Raw genomic sequence first — 25,414 nt, forward strand, 5'->3', positions numbered from 1 at the left:
ATATTAATCTGATACATTTCCATAAATAATAACCTTATGGTATTCAAAAATTATTGTTAGAAAACAAACTTTTCCATGACAAATAGTGGTAAACACTATAGTGTTATGATTTATTAATTATCTGTAACACTGGACATCCTTTCAATTTTAAAAAATGTTATCAATGATTGTAATAAAAATTTAAAGTATGCAATCAAGTCAAGTTACTAGGGTTGTATAAACTTAAACCTATTTTCTATGCCAGTGTAAAAAATATTCAGGCACTAATTAGCAAAAGTGAAGGAAGGAAAATCCAACATTGTTTAACACTTTTGCTGGTGTTCAGCAAAATGGAGGAGGCTTTATAAAAAGTTCTTTTAAATAAACTTCTATCTGGAGGTAAAAGTACAAAATCTGAAACTGTCTATAACAAGGCTATCTCTTAAATATAGGTTAGCACATAGTTGCAGGAAGTAATAGTGATGCTGTGAAGATCATCTGAAAAACTTAAGACCTATTCCTTTTTTTTGCAAATCTATTTTACAGTTAAACCACAGCAAATTGTAAGGGAAAAAAAAGTGTGGAGTGGGGACTACTATCCTACTCTAAGATTTGGTTGTAGTGAACAATCAGCAGCCAAGTCCAGGGAGAAAACATAATACAATTGTATTTAGCATCGCATAATATTGGGAGCATGGGGAAATTTAAAGATCAAATTAAGTGACTTGACAAAGTCATATAACTAATTTGCACTGAGCCTATTCCAAACTCTGATGTTTGACCTCTTCCAGATACTTTTTTTTTTTATCATTTTGAGTTAATTTAACAAAGTTTTATAGAATAGACATATGAGGCTGCATCATTTATCCCATTATTATATAGATTTTGGAGTTTGACGGTCTTGGTGTAAATCTAGCTTCTGCCAGTATGACCTCTCTGTCTCAGTCTCTTCACCTGTAAAATAATAAGAGCCAAAAGCTCTCTTGACTGCCTTGCCTCTTCCTGAAACACTGAATTCCTAGAGCTTGTAGGCCCCTCTTTGTATGCCCACACACTTCCAGTCGTTGAATTACAGAGTCGCTAAGAATCGGATATGATTCTATCCAAATTTATTTATGCCAGCTGTACCTGGTATTATAATTATGTAAATTTTTAAAATATCCATATTTCAAGGAAATTAGCACAAAAAGAAAATTGTCTCTAAAACTAATTTTGTCACTTTGGAAAGATTCAATAAAGGTGAGTTGATTTAAAATATGCTAAAGAATTGGAGGTGGACAAAGATACTCATAAAAATTAGTGAGAAATCTTAAAAATTTAATAGAAGTCTGATTGCATCACAAGGGTCTTTAAGTTCTTACACTGAAAATGGAATTAGAGATGATGCATTATGTTTTAAAAATATAAACATAAGGACTTTTATCAAAAGAATGTCTCATGTTGCTAGACTTACTGCTGCTAATTGATAAAATACCTAGCTTTGCTCATGTCAGATAAAAGGGCTTTAATTAAAGAAATAATCCTTGAGAAGTGCTCTGCGCAGTGCCTGGTGTCTAGGGAGGACTTAAGAAATGCCAGATATTATCTGTAAATAACCTAACTATTGGGACTATATAATCAAAACCAAGACACTATCTGGTGTCCTCTAAAGTATGCAAGTAGAGTTCCAAATAGGAAATTTCAGCTTGAATGGGATCATACTTTGGAAAAAAAGAAACAAAAAACAGGGCTAGCATTTATTGAATGTACTTTCTAAGTTTTCTAAGTGTTTTTCATTTCACATATAAGTGTATAAGTGTACAGCAATGCTGGTTCCTTGTTACCAACCTAGGAAAATTTTCAAATCTAAAATACAGGAAGCAAAGATGCAATATTAATATCATGGAACACAGTAACTAAAGCAATCGACAGTCCTTAGGGGAGAAGAGGAAGCAAAATACTTTGTACTAATAATATTCATAAAAACCAGAAATTAGTATTAAAATTATTACATTATGTTTAATACCCTATACTAGTAATTTTAAGCACTAGTTCCTAAATTTTAGTCAATCTGTGGCATATTCTGTTTCACCTTCATAGCTATTTTCACTCTTTGCTCCTACAGAAAGCTAATTTCTACTGGCTTCATTAGTAGGCTCCTTTGTCTCTTGGCTTCTGCTTAGGTTCAGTTAATGTGAGGCATCAGCAAGAGACTGGAGGGTAAAAAGATTGAGATCAACGTGTTCATTCCTCAGTCACAGGTTAGCAGGGTTACCTTGCTCTACTGAAGGTCAGTGTTCAGGGCTGTCTCCTGCCTCTCCTAATTCTAGTGATCTCTTGATCCCCTTGTCCCTCCAGACATAGGTTGCTAATGGCTTCTTGCCATTGCTAGCCTCCTAGTGCTTCAACCATCTTGTTGGTTTCCTTTATGCCTCACTATTCTCTTGTAGATATCACCATGAATGTCTCCAAATTTTCCTCATTTGAGTCTCTCATTGTTCCTGTCAGGGTCTTGATTGATAGTCACTGGTAGCAGGAGTGGCCAAGGCCTCAGAGAGTCAAAATGGCATTCTGGCATTGAGTTGCTCCATTTGAAGAGAACAGGATGGCTTCCTTACTGGGGAGTTAATGGATTACTACTAATTCTAGGTATTTGCTGGCAATATGACTACCCAAATTATCACTGCTGGCAGCATGTAGCCTTTACTTGCTGACATGACAATGGTGCTGCATAGAGTGAAGACTGTAGTGTGATATGGCTAATTCTGATGGCCCCAAGGATTACACAAAGGAAAAAGGACAGTTTGTCCTTAAATGCTCACTTCATGTCAGAGCGGAAGTGGAATATCAAGGTCCTCTTGTCAGCTTTAAAAAAAGATCCTATCGCCTCAGGGCAAATAAGGCTAATAATTGGCAATACCAATACACCTAGGTCTTGGTAATGGACTAATGAAACATGGGTTGGTATTAATTGATCATATACTAAGGCTCAGAATGTTGAATTCCCAAACACTTCCAATCATCCTTGTTGGAAGACACCCCTCACTTCCCACCTTTCCATCTAAGTAAATTAATATTCCCATAAATCAGCATTCCCAAAAAGGAAGACTTGATTGCTGCAACTGAGGCAAGAACCCAATCAGAAAATGCCAATTCTTTTCAGGACTCACTCCTATTAACTCTCGTTGCCCCTAGGCTCCTTTTAAGTTAGATCTTAATATAACCAAAATCAAGGCCTGATCCAGGAGGTGACAGCCTATATAGTTAAAGAACTGCAACACTGCCCATTTGTATCAGCAGGAATCCAGTTAGCACATAAGGGAATGAATCGTATCTAAGGGTTTTATACCAAGAATATGAACCAAAATGCTAGATTGTGCCAAATTTATCAATAGATATGCACTCACCTGGGATTTGGGATTAAGATTTTGCCTTGAGCAAGTAAGAGTGACTGGTTAATTGAATCCTTGATTCAATGACAGCTTATTAGTAAAAAGGTGAAATGACAGGATTTTCCTGGCATAGCAAAGAGAATAAGAACAAAGGCCCAAAGAAGTAAGAATAATGGAAAGGCTCTATTATGAATCACCTATTTCAGCCTACCACTTAATATACTTCTGGAAAGGGCTATGGGACACTCCCTTCACCAAAGAATTACACTGGTAATTACACTGGTAAAAAGCTGATAACTGTCTTCTCTAGGTTAGAACAATGAGAGATGTTGCCAATAGATCTGGGCTCCCTGATTTAAATGTATATGTGATCTCAGAATGGTAGAGGCTCTATGGTAGGGAAGGGAAATTCTAAGTCCTACCACAGATTATTGGTCTATTGGATTAGCTCTCCATTGACATTAATCTCTGGAACCCAAATGTCATTGTAGTCCACCTGTTCAAAGTAGGGGCATACGGAGGTCAAGATATATATGTAGACTTTACTCAAGTTGATCTTACAGTATTGGGGGAACAAATAAACTTCATAATGGGAGGGATCCTTTTGTTGGTTCCCTGATCCATGGCTATTACAAAAGCCAAGAACAGTGTTGTCCAATGCAAATGAGTCTACACAAGTAATTTTAAATTTTCTAGTGGCCATACTGTAAAAAGGTTGAATTAAATTCAATAGATTTTACTTAATAAAAAATATCATTTCAACATGTGGCACTAGCCACAGATGGCTAGTGGCTACCACACTGGAGATCACAATCCTAGACTTAAAGATAGTTAAGTTAAACCTGAAAGATGTTAAAAGGGGAGGATTCCTACTACACACCCATTTATATTGTTTATTAGGCTAATGCAAGCTAGATGGTTCTGTGGATGCATGCAGTCTTAATCACATCAAAATGTCAACTGCACATGCAGTTCTAGCTGTAATATTTCTACTGGAACCTATTAACATAGCCCCTGATACCAGGTAGGGAGGTACTAACTTAACAATTTCTTTAGAAAATAATTCCTTATCAATAGATCTGAAGCACTTTGCTTTCACATTGCAGGGACAGCATACTTTTATTATCTTAGCTTAAGGGAAGGTCAACTCTCCTCTTTGTTATAGTCCAAAGAAATCTTGTTCATCTTGACATCCCACAGAACATCAAGTTGGAACATTACATTCACAGTACTGACTGGACACGGTGAGCAGGAAGTAATAAATACCTGAGATGCCTCAGTAAGATATATGCTAGAGGACAGGAGATAAGTGCCACAAAAAGTTCAGAGACTAGCAGCATTAATGAAATGTTATGGGCTTGGTGGTCTAAACATGTTGAATTAGGTCCTCTATAATAAATAAAATGGCTTCATCTTGCTCCTTTCATCATGAAGAAGGAGACAGTTTGTATGTTGCTCTGATATATGTGCTAGGTGTTCAAGGGAAGAATCTTTCTGCCAGGGATCAGAGTTCTAGAACTGTCATAGTGGACTACTCCCTGGCCATATGGCATCTCAAGATGCTAAACTAACAGGTAGAGAAGTGGGTTATTGATTAGTAACTTTTCCAGACTACCAAGATGATTTTTGGGTTGTTGCTACATTTGGAACACCTCCTTTTTTTTTTTTAAAGTGCCAGATAATCCTGGTTATTGAAAAATTGCAGTAATACAAAGAAAACAGGACCATCAAATACTCAGAATTTGTAGAAATTAAGGTTTGGGTCACTCATCAGATGGAGAATCCTGTCCAGCCCAGGTGCTAGGTGCTAAAAAAGAGGGTAAGAGTAAGGGGAAAATGGAATTGGTAGTAGGGGAAGAAAGCTATAATGATCAATTTAGGCTTTCTGAACCATTAGAGAGGCGTGGACTTTAGCAGCTATATTTTATGTAATACTCTATTACAAAAAGTATTGGCGATGGCAAACATTTTAGGTTATAGTTAGAAGTATAACTGAATTCATATCACCTGTTGATGATGTAGTAGCTGGATGACACCCTCCTCTGTCTTTCATTGTTCCATTAAATTCTCCTTAATTAGCCAGTCTGAGTATCCCATCTGTTTATATATCTATAAAATCATGACTTTATATACCAAATTGCAACATCAGCAGGATTATGGTTAGGGTCCATGTCTTTATTTTTTTGAACTTCAAAGTAGTAGTATACTTATTTATATAAAATACACAATTTCACAGAAAGAGCTTTACTTTATACATACAAACTTTATAATTACACAGAACCATATAAGTAGTGTCAAGTGTCTGACCTGGTGAAAGCCAACGGGAATGGCCTACTTTTGGCATAATGTCTTTCTCATCCCTCATTTCATTAGCCACCAGTCAGGAACCCCTAGATGAGTCATGACTAATTTGCAAAAAAGATGCTGATTGCAACTGCCCAGTTCAATAGAAACAAAAACCAAGGTGTCTTCTTCGACACCACCAACAGGGATGGATATGTTAAAAGAACAAAAAGGAAATCATGGCAACACAAACAGAGGCTGAGCTTTGAAGGCACTGAACCTTCTAAGGGTAACAGAGCAATCCCACGTAAAGTAAAATGTATACATTAAACCATGATTTTTAAAGCAACACAATTTTGTAAAGAATGATACAGATGTTTAAAGCTATATTTTTTCCTCAACTTCATGTAATAGATAATGTTCATGAAAATCTATGTTTTATACAATCTGTGGTCAACTGGGGCAGCCTGGAGGGCTCAGTGGTTTAGTGCCTGCCTTCGGCCCAGGGCCTGTCCTGGAGACCTGGGATCGGGTCCCGCATTGGGCTCCCTGCATGGAGCCTGCTTCTCCCTCTGCCTGTGTCTCTGCCTCTTTCTCTCTCTGTCTCTCATGAATGAATAGATAAAATCTTAAAAAAAAAAAAAAATCAGTGGTCAACTAAATAATGCTTTAATAAACCAGAGTGCATGGCTAGCTAAAGGAAGTAACTGTCACATCTTAAAAACATCTTTCAATAAAGAATAATTTTTATAATAAAGATGTAATTTTCATAGGATAATGTAAAATAAAATATAAAATGTCACAGTTGGAAATAAGGGAATTACTTTGAATCAAGGAGGAAAATAACTACATATACTTAAAATATTTTAACAATTGCATTCGTTTTTCTGTAACTGCTCCAAATTTACAAGTTAATGTCTAAAACAATTTTACACATTTCACTTTCATGTTAAAAACTAAGTAAAACCTTAAGGATTAATAGGGAAAAATGTAAAAAAAAAGATAATATAAGCATTACCTCACAATCCATAGCACTCTCTAATATAATTTGTCAATGTAGATGAAAATATCACTTCCATCATATCTTCATATTAAAATTAAATTTTAATATGTCATTATGGACAGGAGGAGGATATAAAACTGGCTTGAGAGTATTCTATATTAATTTTCCACCTTTAACTTCTTGGTTATGGCAATTCATGCTAAAAGTCAAATGAGATTCATTCAGATTTCTAATCATTCTTTCTCTTTTAGGTACTATATTCCAGTATTTTAAAAATATCACACTTACTCTAAATTTTTAAGTAATGATTTATGAAGCAAAGAAAAGTTTCAGACAAATTCCAATGACTATATTTTGAGAGTTAAAGAAACAAGGAGCATTTAAATGAAATATAAAATACTCTAACAGCCAATGAACATAATATTTTCAAGTTTAAAAATAGCGGTATTTGATTTCCCACTGAGGTCCCAGCCTGGACACTATATGAACTGAAAAATATCACAGGTTTCATCTCCTCTGTGGTAATATCCGCATGTAACTATGATATTTTACTAGATTTTCCATTATCCTGGATTCACCATAATGACTGAATAATTATAAAATTAAAAACCATAGAAAATCTACAGAACAGTTGTTTCCTTACTTCAAGAGACTCTTCAGTTGACAGTGCTACTACTTTCTGCCAAGTCTGTAAGTCTATAAAAAGGAAGGGCATTTGCATCTTGCAAGATTTATCAGTTATTCAATGTACACAAATAAAAATATTGTCTAGCTCATTCCTATCTATGTAAGTTTCTCTGTATTATTCTATAACACTTTCCTGAATTCCTATATTTTAGCTTTCTTCTCAGAGTCAGACACACTTACCAGAGTGGGTCCTGAGGTGTCCTGTGAGGGCGTCCCTTCTTCTACAGGCATAGCTACAAAAAGGACATTTGAAGGGCTTCTCTCCAGAGTGTAACTTTATGTGTCTCAAAAGGTTGCCCTTCTGAGTAAAAGAAGCTCCACACTGGTTACAGTGGAAGGGACGTTCACCTGCCAAAAGGAAAAGAGGCAGGAAAGATCAAGTAGGTTATGTGTAAGTGACTAATCTGCTGTACACTATTAACTGGAGCCAGTTCTGTGTGCTGAGAATATTCTTCTGCCTCTTCAGACTTCTAAACCTTTATCTTCCTAAAATGTACTAATACTGAAGCTTTAACTTTAGGTCAAGTGCAGTTTCCTCTCTTGATATAAATTTTACAGGATTCCTGTCACTGACTCAAAAGAATCAGTAATAGCATTGACCATTGTTTGAACAACTAAGAACCATCACTTTATTGACTTTACTGGTTGCTTCATATAGAATATTTCAAACCTTACAATGATATTACTAATTAGGTATCCATAATTTCAATTTGCAAATGAAGAACTTGAAGTTCAAGTATCAAAGTATCCGATTGTAGTTAAAGAGCTAATAAGTACTCACATTGATAGGAATCTTGCTCAGTTGGACTACAAAATTTTGCTCTATTGTACCATGCTATCTCTTTTAAAAATACATAAATTTTGAATTTGATTGGAAGGGATCTTTAGTCTAACTCTCTGATTTAGCTGATAATTTTCTGACCAGGGCCCAGGTTACATAGTTAATTATCACAAAATCTCCCAAAATTAGCCCAGACTCAGGTCTCTCCATTCCCCTAGTCACTAATAGTAAAGGCTCTGGCAAAATTTCCTGATATAAACAAGGAAAGTCCAAAGAAAATTATTCATCCAGACATTTCCTGTATATTCTTTTTTTTCTTTTAAGATTTTCTTTACTTATTCATGAGCAACACAGAGAAAGAGAGAGAGGCAGAGACACAGGCAGACGAGAAGCAGGCTCCATGCATGGAGCCAGACACGGGCCTCGATCCTAGAACTCCAGGATCATGCCCTGTGCTAAAGGCGGCGCTAACTCTCTGAGCCACCAGGCTGCCCTGTATTTTCTTTTTGTTGTGAAAATAATTTGAGAGAAATATTTTCTTTTTTCCTATTACTAGATACTGCTATATAAAACTGTTTAAGTCAGAATTATCAGTTTAGTCTATTGTCATCAACTGGCTGTTACCACTGTCACTGAACATAAAAACATGTAGTAGAGGAAGCAGTAAAATGAGCAAGTAGGGTCAAACCATGAAGAAAGTACTATTATTTTAAGTTTGCTGATATCTATGCATGAATTAAATTATAAATTAATATATAAATAGTACAAGTAGTAAAGCTCAAAGTTTAGAATGGAAATAACAGTTTTAAAGAATTCACTTTTGGTTTAACTGGACCATTTTTGTACCTGAGATAAGATAAAGATTATGAATTTTAATACTTATAAAATTTATACTGAATTCTCATGTTTTGTATCTTTAACTGAAACATTTGAAAATACTGAGTAATGAAACCTCAATATTTTGGGAAGGCCTTTAATTAATGCAAAACTCAATGATTCTATGAAAGCTAGGAATCATAAAGATGATAAACTGGCCATTTTTTTATAGTTGCCACTGCACATTCTATCACACAGATTTGCTATAAAACCTAGAGAAATTAAAAATTGATATATCAAGTTGTCTCAAATTCTATACTAATTGCTCAATTTGGAACTTATGAGATACATATCCAAAAAAATGTAATCTGTGTGTTTGGGTAGCAAGGGCAAAGGTTTTTCTTATAAAATCTGAACTACATTTACAAAAAGTCCTTGTACATATTAAGTGGAAAAATTTATATTAAAGTTACCTTAAATTTTATATTTCCCTTGTTTGATTCATTTGACAAAACTGACAAATCAACACTAAATACAGCTTAAAAGATAAATCTGAAAAACCTCTTATATGAGTCTTAAAAACTAATCAAAGTTTTAAAATCTAAATTTGGTAAATCTTAACACACAATTTGTTGACATTTTTTTTTAATGAAATAACAGTCTACAGCTTTTTAAAATCAGGAATTTCTACTCCCCATTTCTGCCATGGAATTACTAATAAGAAAGAAGGATGGATGCACTTCCTTCATGAGAATTTTTATACCATAGGAAAATAGCAAATGCAAATTATACTTTTCACTCCAAATACTTGATTTTACTTTTGAAATCTCTTTATGTAGCATCTCCCAGGCAAGTAACAAATTAGTATGCAATAACTTTAAAATGAATTAAATTAGTTCGGTGAACAAAAACATTTGCCTTTAGAAAATACTCCTGTAAATGCTAACTTAGATTTTCATTAAGCCTCCTACAATTGAAATATTTAAAAATTCCTAATTTAGAGTACTGAATTTGTCATTCCAAGTAATGCTAATCAAAAAAAGAAAAAATAATAAGGATAACTCTCTTTAAAAAGAATTTTAAAATTCATCTAATTGACTTTATGAGACTAATGACAGGGTAATTTCATTTTTACATTTATAAAATATTCCAGATACCTTCAAATATTTTTTAACAGAATTCTTCTGAATATATATATGATCATCCTTAAAGGGGCAGGAGAAATGAAAAGGGGTCTTAGGTACATCAGGAAACACTATTTGTTGCTGACTGTGTCTTAGTGTAGAGGCATTTGCTAACTATATTCTCATGGCCAGGGAAATAAAGGCATGATGAAAGTAACAAGTCATGCTCCCATTTTTGATTAAGAGGAAGAAGAAATGATAACAATGCACTTTGATTTCAGTTGGATGAAACTTTGAGAAATACTGATTTGCTTTACATGAATTAAGTCTTGAAATGGGACTATGAGATACGTGTAACATGATCTGATATTTAGTTAAAAGATTCCTATATTGTGTTTGTGCCTTGAAACAACACATCTCAATTATTTTTTAAATAATTTGCTTTTTCTTTACCAAATAGGCTGAGTCAACTAGTCCCTTTCGAATCAGTTTAGGCTTTGCCTGAAAAATAATATTAATCATGTTCTTCAGATATAAAGAAAAGCAAACTTCAGGAAAACACCACAAATGCACTAAATACACTGTACAGTAATCCAACTGAAAAAATCAAGTAAGCTATTGTATCTATGATATCTATGTATCCCCCATGGGTGGATACAAAAGTCTGGATTAACAACTCTGAATCCAAGAGAACAATTAATACGTAGCCATGCTATCATTCATTTATATTCTTAATCTGTTTTTTTTTTTTCTTAATCTGTATTTTGTTTTTGTTTTAAAACTACTAATCTGTTCAAGGACCTTTTATAGTTATTCCCAGAATGAAGTTATCTACTCTTATTTTGAAATAAATAATATTTCAGTATTTTGTATACTTTTGTAAATATATATTTCTAGATCTGTTTAAATATTCAACTGTAATACAAGTATATATGCATCAGTTTGCTTTGGTGAATCAAAGACAGAGGCTGTTCCTGTGTTGGATGGAACAATTACCTACAAATATGAAAAATCCCAAGTACCTGTTAAGGGGGCCTTGGAGCAAAAGAATGGTTCCACAAAGCTACAATGTACAAAAAGTTACAAAGATGGGAGTCCTCTACCCAAAGAAGGGCAAAGTTAAGGATAGTTTATATTTATAATGGTCCACATTAATCTGTGTTTATGCATGAACTGATATACTACCCCTACTTCTTTTATTCTGCCTATATGGCAGTGAAGAGTGCCTGGAGTATCCGATGACAATATTACCTGATTACCTACTAAAGTAGCAACACCAAGAAATAACACCAAGCTGTTTATAAGACACTGGAATTGGTACTTTAGTAGAGTTTGAAAGAGAAAGAAGAAGAAGTGAATTAGATATGATACTCCACAACATTTTAACCGAGTAAGGCTGTGTATCTTTTATTATTATCAATTATATATTAGATATTCTATGAGCTAAACATACAAACATGTTTCCTAAAGTCTTTATATGGATTTAAAACAGTGCCTTTTATACGAGCTATAAATAATTAGAAGGGAAAATTCTAAAATGAAGACAGTTTATGACATTAATGAGAAAACATTTGGTTAATGACTAGACCCTGACCACATTTTTTCAATCTAGTTTAAATGAAAAAAACAGACTTTCTATTCTTGAAGAGTACTAAAATGGAATTGAAAAGGTCATGACCCATTCAGATGTATAAACTGAGTCACCAGAAATACATATAAAAATAGCTACTTTAAAGATACATCACAATTTGAAGGTCAACAATGTGTGGCAGGTATTCCAAGCTCCCCTATGAATGGCTATTAACTTTAAAGAAACTTTCCATAAATAAACATTCATTAACAATAAAACGTCATTGAGTTGCAAGAGGATTTTATTTTGTCCAATCTCCTTGCCTTTACTAGTTGAGTGAATCCCATATTTATAGAACTTGTGGAAATCTGTATAACTATTTAGAAACATTCTTCATGTCAATTTGATGATTTTTCAGAATCAAAATTCAACTCTACTTATAGTAGTAAATATCAAATGAGCAGTAGTAGAGTTGGTATATAATTACTCTTGTGTTTACAAACCAATAATCCTCATGAAAATCACTGCAAATGCAGTGAAATATTGATTAACCTAAATATTCAAGAGGCATGCTCAGGTCCTCTGCATTTTCTTAACTCAGATCATAAAAGGTTTATTAGAAATCCTACAAAAATTGTTGTTAGCATATTTTTAGCCTTAAAAATATGCACACTAAAATTGCACACTATATGCAATTCAACTGAAAAGTCATTAGACTGCTTTAGTTTATATGTTGCTAGAAGAGGGAAGTTACACATTTGAATGGGTGTTACCTTCCTCAATATAATCACTGTGAGATAATGAATACATTATAACTTTGTAGAACTCTTCTTTTAGACCTGCCGTTAACATTACTTAGTGAGCACAGAAGAAAAGTCAACTCATTATTTTATAGTCTTTTCCTATTTTTCTTATCAAATACCAAACTTGATCTTTTAAGTTTTCTAGAAAAAAAATTTTAAGGTAAAAAACATCTGCACTAGTAACATAAATATTTTTTAAATATGCTGTTTAAAAAGGAAATTAAAAACAAAACCAAAAGTGAACATGTAACTGCAGAGTTGGAATAAGGGTACAGGTTCCAAAGCTGATTTTAATGTGTAACTTCTTGTTATAACTTTTAAGTCTTATGGTCATATCTCAACATTAAATGTTGGTGCACTGAGATACCAAGCATAGTATATTTGAGCAAAACCAGTCTGGGCATCAGAAAGCCTTGGTTTTAGCCTCATAATCCCCTAAATACATAAGGGATAATGGACACATCACTTGTCTGGGGTTTCAGTTTCTTCATGTGTAAATGAGAGATTTGGACTAAAAAGGCTTCACTGTACATTGTATCTCTCATGTTTTAAGCACCTACTAAATAAATTTTCTAAATAATTGATTTAGAAATCTTTTAAATCAAATTCTTTATTGTGATTTATTTCTCTTCCAAAGAGAATCATATTTTAAAACCCTGAGAGCTGTATAATGATTAATATAGCTAATGATTAATATTTTGCTGTATAATATTACTTTGCATTATAGTTAAAGGTATCATCTTTAAATCAATTTTCATATGAAAATTTCTTTCTTACACATAATCTAATTTATGTTTCTTTCTAATTTAAAAGACGTTTTCTCATTTTGCCAAAGGATTTGGGGAGATTTAAATAAGGCCTTCTCATTTGGCTGTGTTTTTTTTTTTTTTTTTTATGTTACTCAAGTGTCTACAGGTATATATTAAATTAATCTGAGGTTTCTTTCCTCACCCTATTCCATGATTACACATTCCTACCAGCATACCCACCATCCTTGGCTATACTGCATCCTATATATTTCTTTGCAAGAGTTGTAATAATAAAAAAAATTACAGGAAGATGGTAACATCCTCAAACTAGGGAAAGTATTTGCCTACTACAGAGACCCATGGTAGGCAAAGATTGATTGGAAATTGTATTCCAAGAAGTTAACCAGATAAGGTGAAAATGATCCACCTCTATATAAATGCATGAGTACCATTTTATAGTATAAACTCTTAGCTAGCAAACTGTATTACCTGCCCATGGGTATGGTAAAATATGTATAGAAATACAAAAAGATTAAGTTACACAATGAGATTCTCCTATACCTTTTGAACCCTTATCATATTATTGCTATATTAAGAACTGTGGAAACTGAATCCCAAACTTCTTTTCTGATATGCTATTCAGATTTGAAGGCTGGAAGTCAAGACCCAGGCTACTCTCTGCTTTTCAGCAATCCAATACTAGCAGAATTCTGAAAAGGTAGTTTCACCACTGCCACCCCTGAATAAAAAGGAAAGAGAATAGATGTCAGGTAATATCAACATCAGATGTCACAGGCAGTCATCAGGTTATTCTTTCAGCTGCTTACCAGTGTGACTCCTTTTATGTACCATAAGCACATTGGGCCCAATGCAAACCATGCCACAGACGTCACATTTCAGTTTACCATTCGGAAGCCGGATTCCTCCCTCGCCTTGAAGCTCCTGGACTTTCCTGTTGTCAGCCACCTCGCTGCTCTCAATTAGGGGTTCTTCTAGGCCGCTACCTTCATCATGGCCCCTGATCTCATCTTCACGGCTCAGGGGTTTCCTGTCACACTCTTCATCACTCTGCATTTCTAGCTTTACTGAGTTTGCTGTAATTTTAAAAAAGAAATGAAGACATTTTGAATGCAAGTTATGTGTTGTTACCTACATTGCTCTCTTCTCCACCCAGTGCCATTCTATTAACATTGATGGGAATGCTACATGTACCATCAGCAATGCAATGTGAATACATACTGTGCTCTAAAACGTTTTAGTGACTTTGGCATGAAAGTGAAGAAGGCTCAGAAAATCTCTAGGTAAACAGAATGACATTTTATTTCCTTTTTTTTAAAGATTTTATTTATTTATTCATGATAGTCACAGAGAGAGAGAGAGAGGCAGAGACACAGGCAGAGGGAGAAGCAGGCTCCATGCACCGGGAGCCCGATGTGGGATTCGATCCCGGGTCTCCAGGATCGCGCCCTGGGCCAAAGGCAGGCACCAAACCGCTGCGCCACCCAGGGATCCCGACATTTTATTTCTATGTACATTTCTTTCTTTAACTTAGTTATATACTTTTAAAGCAATCTGTAATTCTGGTATTGGCTTTTGAGTTTCTCACTACTGAAACTCAGTATTGTGTTTGAGACCAGATTAGATATTGCTTAACCCACTGAGCCATGCTTCTTAACAATCTTATACACACACATATAAATTACACATACAATCATATAGTATATATGATTATATACAATCACATGTATGACATATATAAAATACACACTAGGGCACCTGGGTGGCTCAGTGGTTGAGAGTCTTGGCTCAGGTCATGATCCCGGGGTCCTGAGATCAAGTCCCAGGACTTCTGCAGGGAGCCTGCTTCACCCTCTGCCTGTATCTCTGCCTCTCTCTGTATATGTCTCTCATAAAAATAAAAATCTTAAAAAATAAAAATTAAAAAATACACATTATATATACATATATATGTATATATAAAATACACATTCTGTTTCACATCAGAGTACTTGTATAAACCTGCTTTAGAACTGAGCAAGAGAAACAACTTGGGATCTTAATCTAGCAAATGTCTTAGATATATGAAGGCATACTGTCAAGGCAAATATCCTACAATCAGATTAAAAACATATTCAATGAAGAGCTATATAAATGTAGGGCAGAGGCACAGACCTCACATGCTCTTAAGCTACTCTTTTTTTTATATGAAAAAAAATTCTCTATGGAACACATTAGTCTGCAAATCAAAGTATTCCAACTTTAATCTATGCACACCAAAAAGCAGTGAATGACAGGAATGGCATAGCATGCATGCACGCACTTGTGACTGTTAAGAAATTTAATGCCTTCTGTTTGCTGTTTTTGGATCATCCCACAGAAAAGTTGGAATTTTGTTAGCACAGCCCTCATTCTGGATTGCTGACAAAGTCTTTTCACAAAGCAGAAACAGGCTTTAAATGAATACCAGTTTTTTATCCAGTGATCTTGAAAATTTCTTAAGAAATCCTATCAAAGTTCCTGAGCAAAACAAATTATTTGGTACTACTTGAATGGAGGAAATACATTCATAAAAAGGAAGTAAGTTCTCTTTATTGCAATTTTCTTAAAGAAACCACACATTCTATGATTTGTTATTAGTACTTTAAACAGGTAGTGCTATCAAAATGGCTCTTCCCCAGATCGCCTCCCTGGAACTCCCCTTAGAATAGAGGCAGCGCGGTACAAAATGAGATCACTGCATTTAGTCCAAAGACTGCGGCGTTCACATTTATTAGCAGTACAATCTTGAACTAATTATTTAACCTCTGATTCTTTTGTCTTTTGTTTGCAAAGCAGAAATAAATTCAAATTACAAGATGAAGCTTAAGTAGAATAGTTCAGCTATCATGAGTGAGGATCCTGTAACTAGACTGCCTGGATCTGAATACCAGCTCTGGCATTTACTGGAAGCAGCATCATCTTTTGTAAGATACTTAAGTTCCCGTGAACTTTATAAAATGAGGATGAAAATGGTACCCATTTTCTCAGGCTGATGTGAGCAAATACAGACAACGGGCTTAACTACTGCTTTTCCGGTGACAGTGTTCTATTTTTTCTATAGAGTTTATGAAGATGAGTTATGGTATGTAAACTCCTCTGAGATCTACAAAAGATTATACAGCCTTCTTGGCCCCATTTCTAATAGAATACCTACTACGCGAAGTTTTACCCTATTTACAAATCAATACCACTTTGCTGGTTTTTGAGAAGAGGAGACCCAATATTTTATCCATGTTAGTATCACAAATGTGCTAAAAAATGTGTGGCATCTAGGAGGGGTTCAGGTAGTATTCACAGTGGTGGTTTAGTAAATTAAGAATTTTCTTTATTTAGGATTGTTTTATATGTTTAAAAAATGCATGAGCATGGTGGAGAAAAGTTAAAGGATAAAAAAATGAAGTCCTTTTCTACCCAAAGTTTATCATCCCAAAATTCTGGTCTCAAAAGCAACTATTATCCTCATTTTTAAATTCAGAACTGTGTATGTGTATGTATGTATGTATGTATGGACTGTCTCTCTTTTTATACAAATTGTAGTGTACCTGACCTTAACTTTGCTTTCTTTAAGAATATCTGTTTAAGGGGACCCCTGGGTGGCTCAGCGGTTTAGTGCCTGTCTTTGGCCCAGGGTGCGATCCTGGAGTCCCGGGATCGAGTCCTGCATCGGGCTCCCGGCATGGAGCCTGCTTCTCCCTCTGCCTGTGTCTCTGCCTCTCTCTGTGTCTATCATGAATAAATAAATAAAATCTTAAAAAAAAAAAAAACAAAGAATATCTGTTTAAGGGCAGACCAGGTGGCTCAGCAGTTTAGTGCTGCCTTCAGCCCAGGGCGTGATCCTGGAGACTTGGGATCGAGTCCCACATCGGGCTTCTGCATGGAGCCTGCTTCTCCCTCTGCCTCTCTCTTTGTCTCTCTCTCTGTGTCTCTCATGAATAAATAAATAAAATCTGAAAAAAAAAATAGCTGTTTAATTTTTTCCATATCGGTACACAGAAACCCACACTCTTCTTTTTAACAGCTGCATAGAATCTATTTTATCAATATAATTTATTCCTAGGCTTTATCAATAGAGAATTATGATCATATATTGCTATTACAGATATTATTATATAATATCACATTGAACTCTCTCCATCTGATAGATGAAAACTGGTATTTTACTATGGATTTTAATCTATTTTTCTATGGGTGAAATTGAGTATCTATGTCTATTTAATGTTTGGGGTTTGGGGGATTTGGGGGAGCTGTCTATGAAAGCTATTTGCCCATTTTTCTACTAGGTTGTCAGTTTTCTCTCTGTATTTAAATGGCGTTATATGCTAAGGAACTTAGCCCCATGTTTGTTATGTTTTGCAAATATGTCAAATTATCTTATTACTCAAGGGTATTTGGGAGCATGTATACTGATTTTACATTTTGTTTTTTTTTTTTTCTTTTTTTTTTTGATTTTACATTTTGAATTTTAAAGTTTTCAATTATGATTTCTAGACTCTGTATTTTGCTTCCATAAACTTTCCTATACTCCAAGAAATTTTTCCATGTTTTTCCCCCCTGGGAATGAAGATTATTCTAATCAAAGTAAAACACCTAATTTTTACCCTATGTAGTCCCATATTTCATTCAAAGAAAAAGCTAAGAAAACAAATGAAAAGTATGACTTTATTCAGCATGACTTCATATACCAATCTGTGAGCAAGTTGTCCCACACATTAAATAAGTGATGTATTAGAGGTTATAAACTGCACAGCAATGCCATCATTTATATTCCCGAACTGGCCAACATCTGATAAGCTGTATTTAATGAGTGTAAAGTCTACCAGCATTCCATTTCAGGAACTGAAGAAAATGTATCTTAAAAGAATAGGTGTGAGTTTGAAACTATGGGCCTCTTAAATTTTAATTATGAAGAATATGACGATGTTATATTAAATGATCTTTTCCCTAGTGAGAATATTATAATATGGAGATCAAAACATAATACCTAACATGGGTAAAATGTCATTTAAAAAATTACTGGATATTAAAATTATAGTTAGAGCTCTGTACATATACAGAGGGATATAATTGAAATGAATATCCAAAAAAGTATACATTTGTGAGAATTAAAATACAGAAGAAATGGTAAACTTTAGCAATCTTTTCTCTAACAATATTATACTCTAAGAAATTATGTTTATCCCATTTGAATGTATACACTATTGCTATAGTAAATATAGTAATTTATATTCATTGATATAGTAAATCAATAAATGCAACACATTTTTAGTATATACATATCATAGGTTAAATTTTCCATAAATATGGTGGCCTATGTATAAACAAAATCCCATCCTAATGAATTTTTAGTCTGCCTTACTAAAATTAGGTTGAAATTTAGGATAAAAAGCAATTAGTCTTTGAATTTCAATTGTTAAATAGAAAAAATTTCCTTACTCAAAGAATATAAAATAAATTCCTTCACAATTTATTTTCACTATTTAAGATGTCTCTAAACAGGGGCACTTGGGTGGCTCAGTCAACTAAGTGTCTGTTATAGGTTTAGGTTATGAGCTGAGAGGTCAGGGCTCCTGGAATGGAGCCCCACATCAGGCTCCCTGCTTAGTGGGGAGCTTACTCTTCTCTCTTTTCCCTCTGCTCCTGCAATCTCTTGCTATCTCTGTTTCTCTCAAAAAAAATAAATGTAATCTTTATTTAAAAAAAAGAGGTTTCTAAATAATGCAGAACACTATATTTTAACTCATTAATGGTTAAACGTATATTCAGTAAACTTAAGTATACTCTAAATTACAATTTATGTATCAAAGAGTTGTATTATTATTTGTAGCTATAATATATAAAGCTACTATAACCATTAGTCATTGTATAATATAGTTAACAAATCTCTGAAATTAAATGTTTAATCTTCATTATATGATATTTCTTTTACAGTTTGGTAACAGGAAAACATTCTCATAAATGGGCTAATTTCTACAAAGATTAGAATTTGTGTGAGTGGAATCAAATCTTGTGATTATAATCTCAACACCAAGAATTATTTTTCAAGCTGTTTCCTTGATATGCCTGAATTTTACATTCTTCTTTTCATATCTATAGGAATTTACACACATTATTATATGATGACAATCTATTTAATTAGAACAGTATTTTGTCAGAATAAATTATTAGCAATGAAAAGAGAATGTGAAATAAGATTTTGATTGATCAATTTGTTCTTTGTTATTCAATATAGTCACAAATAACTATAATACATAGATATTTGAACATTTTAATGAACAAAATAAAGATTTTAAATTATGTATTTTTTAAGTTAAAGGAGATAATATGATTTACAGTTTAAAAAAAGGACAAGGACAAGTCAAATTTTAAAGCATTAATGATGACTTGTATGTTTGTGAACATAGGTAAAATAATAGTTAATAAAAAAGATTTTTATGGCCAATTTTACATAGAAGAAGCTTTGAATATATTTCAGGACAAAAAGTACCACACATATCTTAAAGCAAAAAGTTGCTTCAAAATGCAAACAAGTTTGTAAATTTAAAATTCGCCCCCCTCTGCTTCATGCTTTCAAGGTACTACTGCACTTTAGAAGATAGCTTATAGATGTTATGAAAAACACATAGTTTAACTGCCTCCATTTACAGGTGATCACACCAAGGCAGAGAAGTAAAAATACTTACATAGGGCTTATAAGTGACTCCCAGGCTAAGCAATTTTCAATTATAAAAGCCTCTTTAGTAACCATACTAGGCTCTCTACACTCAAAGGCTTCACAATGATCATTGTTTTTGAGATACATAATAGTGAATGGATCAGGTTACACTAGACTTGCCTTTAATTCACTAAGATGGTATTAAATATAGGATAAAAGGATAAGAATAGGGACACCTGGGTAGCTCAGTGGTTGAGCATCTGCCTTTGGCTCAGGTATTGATCCCAGGGTCCTGGGATGGAGTCCCACATAGGGCTCCCCACAGGGAGCCTACTTCTCCCTGTGCCTTTGTCTCTGCCTCTCATGAATAAATAAATAAAATCCTTTTTAAAAAAAAAGGATAAGAGTATTTACATAGGTAAACAGATACAGATCACTATTTTAAAATTTTTAAAAAGGTAGAAAACCAAATGAGGAAAATTGTTATTTTGTGAAGCTGTTAAAAATTATTTTAATTCAATATATGTCATAATGAAAATTTCCTAGCTAGGAAAGTAATGCAAAGGGATTATGATTTATTTGCTGTATTTGAGGGATATATTTATTAATAATGGACTATAAGTAGGATTTCTAGATTAATTACCATCAAATTAGTGATTTATATCTGTTTGGTTCTAATTATATTTTTCAATTTCTAATTTTTAAAGGAAGTAAATATAATGAGAGTTAAGAGAAATATTTGTGTCACAGTGATGAATAAAAGATAACTAAAACCATTCTTTAATTACTAAATTGGTGGGGGGAGTCTTCCAGGTGTGATATATAAGTGGACTTTTTATATGCTTGGTTTCTGTTGTGTGAGAATTCAAGAGGACACTTAAGGGGTGTTATTGCTTATAAGCATCAATTTCTCCCAGTCTATGCCAGCTACTTGAAATGGTGTTATACACACTAATTGAATCAATATGTCTATCTAATAATCTGTTGAAGTTGCTTCTGAGCTAATACAACTTTCTCTCATTTAAACTATTGAAACAGAAACACCAAACATGATTAAATCCATGTTAACAGCCCAGCAGCTGTTTAAATAATGTGTTAGAAAAACAAACCGCCTTCAAAACTCTGATGTAAAGCACAATTATTTACTAAGAACTTTTCAACCATCTAAACTGAAGTAAAACCACAATAAAAATTATTTTAAGGTATATGCGATCATTTTGTAAAAATTCCCTCAACAAAATTCACCCAATGTGAACTCTTTGTTTCTTGTAACTGTGAATAAATATATGTGTCTTACAAAACAACTCCCTCACATCTTTAAAGTATTCGTTTTATAAATGGTTGGACAAGTCCAGACACTGGTGTCGCTAACTGCAGCTGAGCCATTTGTGGGTAGCATTCTCAGTGTGTACATCACATCACCGCATTTCCTTTTCCTCTGCACCCTCTCTCCTCTCTCTAATATGACATTATGTATTTCTTAAACCTACTAGAGTAACTAGATCAAGACAGTGCTGATATCTGAAATACTGTTATTCTAGGAATACTGTAGTAGAAAGTTTCCCTGTACCTGAGGCAGGAAACCAGGGTCTTTATCTCCTTCTGCTACTTGACTAATTGTGAGACCTTGGAATTTTTTTTTTTTTTTTTTTTTTTTTTTTTTTTTTTTTTTTTTTTTTATTCAGCAACCTGCATCATCTGAAATATGGGAAAAATAACACTTGATGTTCATGAAAACTGCAGACTGGATAGTCTCTTTACACTAAGGATCTAGGATCCTTTTAATAGTAATATAACAGAAAACTTATTGTAATTCTTCATAATTTTTAAAATATATACTCTATCTCAACTGATACTCAGCAATGAATGATAGGTAGGGCAGTTACAGATAAACAATTGGAGGCATGGTGGTTAAGTGATTTTCCCAAGAAGACAAAGTCAGTAAATTTGTGTTTATCAAATTTATCAACAAGATCTTCAGGCTCTTAGCTAAGCTATTGTTCTGTGACATGATATTGGCTCTCCAATTAAGTAATATCAGCAATATTAGCATTATATTTAGAACAAAAAGATCTTTCAGATACTATGAAACTATGTCCACTGGCTAAAAAAATACTAGGAATTCAAGTCTATGATGATCAAATAAAATAAAATATTTCCATAAAAGTAACTGTTGAATTTATATTTTCTATCAAGTCTAGAATATATATCTCCATTCAAAACAACTACCTCCTAATTTTTATATTTGCTCTGGTACTAAAGGGGGGTTGGTCCATGTTCCTGAAGAATTTGTCAATATACAATCCTCTAACCCACCCCCCCACTTTTTTCCTATATTCCTTGACATGCTATGACTTATCAGTGGTAGGTAAAGATAGCCATTTGAGGAATAAGTCCATATTATCAGTTTTAATCTCTAAACCAACAGTTTATGGTGGATGGCATTTTAGGACTTCCTTTGTGGTCAAATTTTGACAGTTTTGTGTCAATTGCTATAAAGATAAATCATAGCTATGAGCAGCTCATGTAGTATTTCACTTACATTTAAAGGTCTTAAAACAAAAAATACAAAATAAGTGTCCTCTTTACATGAAAAATATAGAAAAAGGGAAGACTTCTGACTCCTTGATGGTCTCCCCCAATGCATGAAATCCTATATAGCATGCCCATCATCAAACCACACACCTTTATAGCCCAGCACAGTGGCATCATTGTAGTCCAAGGATGAAGTTTCAATTTTTGGCAGACCACTTGTTCATGAGAAATGTACAATGTGGAGTAAATAAGCCTACTTTAAATAGAAATACCACAAGCAAAAAACAGTCAACCCCTCTATCCATCCTTTAAATGAATGATTTCATTTGCCAAGTCCTAAAGATTCAGTATCTGCCACTTCTTGCATATCCTTTTTTGCATTTTCATGCATCCTAGAACAAGTTTAAGATCACCTGTAACTGTCTCACCCAAAACAGCTAATTTGTCTCTCTTCTCTCTTTTGCCACTTTCCACTCTTCCAATTCATCCCCCATTATATTCAGTTGTTCAATTAATCGTCCTAAAGCAGAGCTCATATTTCTCTTCAAAATGTCTTCAGTGACCGCCCACTGTCTACAAATTAAATACAAAGGTGCTGGTGTGGAATTTAAGGACACCATCAGCACAGCTCCATCATAGCTCTCAGCCATATGTTCTATTAGTTTCTTAGTTGTTTATACTCTTTGGAATCATGTTCCAGCCATTCTTCCTGGAACACATCCCACACATCTCTACTTTCTTGTTTTTCTTCCTGGCTCCTATTACTATTTTCTAGATTCTCTATTTCTATCAATATTAGCATACCATTCAAGACCACTTATTTGCTATCTTTTTACATGAAGTATTTCCTGAGCATGAAAATACATGCTAGTGATTTTATTAGTGTATTTGCCTTAACTCTACATTCCCTATATTAAAAGATCCTTGAAAAAAAGTGCTATCTTTATTCACAGTTGTAAAACCAGCATACCCTGACATATACCAGGCACTTAGTAATTGTTGAACTATTGCTAATTTACATATTACACTCCTCTTTTTAAGTTACAGAGACCCTGCATAAATTAACCACAGGTGACAAATATATCAATACAGAATTGGGTTTTAAAGACAAAGCATTAAAAAAATAAAAAATAAATAAAAAAAATAAAGACAAAGCATTATCAATATAACATTGATTAAAGGACCACTGTATGACAGGGAAGACGGTTGGTGCATAATATGTGCCTCCCGATTTAATCATGACAACCACTCACCATTAGGATAAGTACCTAATATTATCCTCATTTTACAGATGAGGATGCTCCAATGGAGTGAAGTAACATGTCTAAGTCACACAGCTACTCAGAGCCAAATCTGAGAATAGAACCCAGAACTCACTGATGACAAACTTTTGCTGTTTCCCTTATGTCACCAAAAGCAAAGTGGTTACCAGTGAAGGGGGAGGGGGGGAGGATGTTAATATGTTAATGAAGAGCAGCTCTGAATCAGTATGTGCCATCTGACATGTTTTTTGTGCATGGCTAATACAGGTGTAAGTAGTGTGCCAGTTCTGAGTAAAGAGAAATTTGTCTGAGAGCCTGTTTTGGAAGAAGACCAGCTTATACTGCCAGATTTTCTGAGCATGGATTTTATTTCATATAAGAGCAATCTACTTTGAACTGGTGTTTGGCAACCATCTGTTTAACATAGCTGTGGGAGGTTTGTGAAGCAAATTACATTGGGAAATTATCTCTTTAATAAGGGGAGTACAAATTTTTAACCAAACTTCTGTTAAGAAGTAAAATCATTACTATAAAATCCAGCTGAGTGGGCATATTCCCGAAGGGACCCAACACACTGGATTGCCAGAGGTCACTAAGGACGCTTAAACCAGGTCAGAAGGCAGAGCCGCCGGCACGCTAAAGAGAAACAGATAAGAAATGGAGCAGGGTTTCTATTACAGGGCAACATTAACAGAGGAAAGAACCGAAGCCATGCGACGTACTTTAGCAGCTTTACTGAGTCTCTGAACTGAAGTGACAGAGGAACTCAATAGCTCTTCACGCTCTGGGTTCACATATCCTTGGTTTCCAAAATCTGGTACATACAAGGCTACAGAAATTCTTTCCCTGGTGCTCATCCATAAAAACTTCACTATATGTGTGAAGTAAGAAAGGTTAACATTTGGCTCTGGGAGGCAGGACTGGTCAGTTATAAATGCACAACCAATAAAATATTTCAAGTAGTAACAAAGAGGAGAAAACTCATAGCAGTGATTAAGGAAAATGTATCTGCACAACCACCCAGTAAATTTTAACAGATCAGTGCCAGATATTTATTTTCCATAATGTAACAGCAGCAATTTTTTTTAACAATGCCCTAATGGATAGACACTTTAGATAGTCATACAGATTAAAAGGTGAAAAAAAAAATTGTTTTGCAACATAGGAGGTCCTAGGTGAATAATGGAAATGCTGGATTCAAGTACTTGTGTTTAAGTTCTTTACATGTGTGAACATTAAGTCACGTAATGTCTCCCTGTTTCCTACTGTGTAAAGTGAGGATAACATCCTCTATGTAAAAATCCTGAGACTGGGAAAGCACACAGTCACTTACAGCAGGCAGGATAGCCTGTGCTTAAGAGTATGGGATCTAGATTCAGTGCCCTTGGGTTTAAGGCCAGGTTTTTTTATTTATTAGACATATGACCTTAAGAAACCTCTCTGTCCCATTTTTCTTTTCTATAAAATCAAGATAATACTTGCCTTCTAGGGCTGTTTTGAGTATTTTATACACTTGTATATAAATACCCTTAGAACTATTTTACTTATTAATAGATTTATCAAAATATGAAAGCATATCATAAAGCGTAGGACATCAAACAAATATAAACATAGAAGTATGTGTGCTATAGGGAAGCACAAGGATGGTACAGAAGGCCTCATGAGGGAAGTGCCATTTAAGATAGCACTTACAGGTTGTATATGCTTTACATAATAAAGAGAGAAGACAGATGGCACTCAACATTGGGGGCAATCATAAA

General features: G+C 34.1%; 1 protein-coding gene and 1 long non-coding RNA gene across 13 annotated transcripts in view; one reads left to right on the forward strand and one right to left on the reverse strand.

Moving 5' to 3' along the window:
• The window catches only part of IKZF2 (IKAROS family zinc finger 2), a 154,223-nt gene that overhangs the window by 42,867 nt on the left and 85,942 nt on the right, over positions 1–25,414 (reverse strand). For 9 of the 12 annotated variants that reach the window (XM_049106494.1, XM_049106492.1, XM_049106495.1 and 6 more), the window contains 2 exons: positions 13,994–14,260; positions 7,504–7,671 (listed from right to left, as the gene is read on the reverse strand). In XM_049106494.1, coding sequence (XP_048962451.1) covers positions 7,504–7,671; positions 13,994–14,260 — 435 coding nt within the window. The remainder of the gene's footprint in view (positions 1–7,503; positions 7,672–13,993; positions 14,261–25,414) is intronic. The other 3 variants (XM_049106502.1, XM_049106499.1, XM_049106501.1) reach the window with 1 other exon arrangement.
• LOC112656308 (uncharacterized) overlaps positions 1–25,414 on the forward strand; it is an 80,913-nt gene that overhangs the window by 35,025 nt on the left and 20,474 nt on the right. The window lies entirely within an intron of this gene.

This window comes from Canis lupus, chromosome 37 (assembly GCF_003254725.2).
Source record: "Canis lupus dingo isolate Sandy chromosome 37, ASM325472v2, whole genome shotgun sequence".
In the NCBI taxonomy this organism is placed as follows: domain Eukaryota; kingdom Metazoa; phylum Chordata; class Mammalia; order Carnivora; family Canidae; genus Canis; species Canis lupus.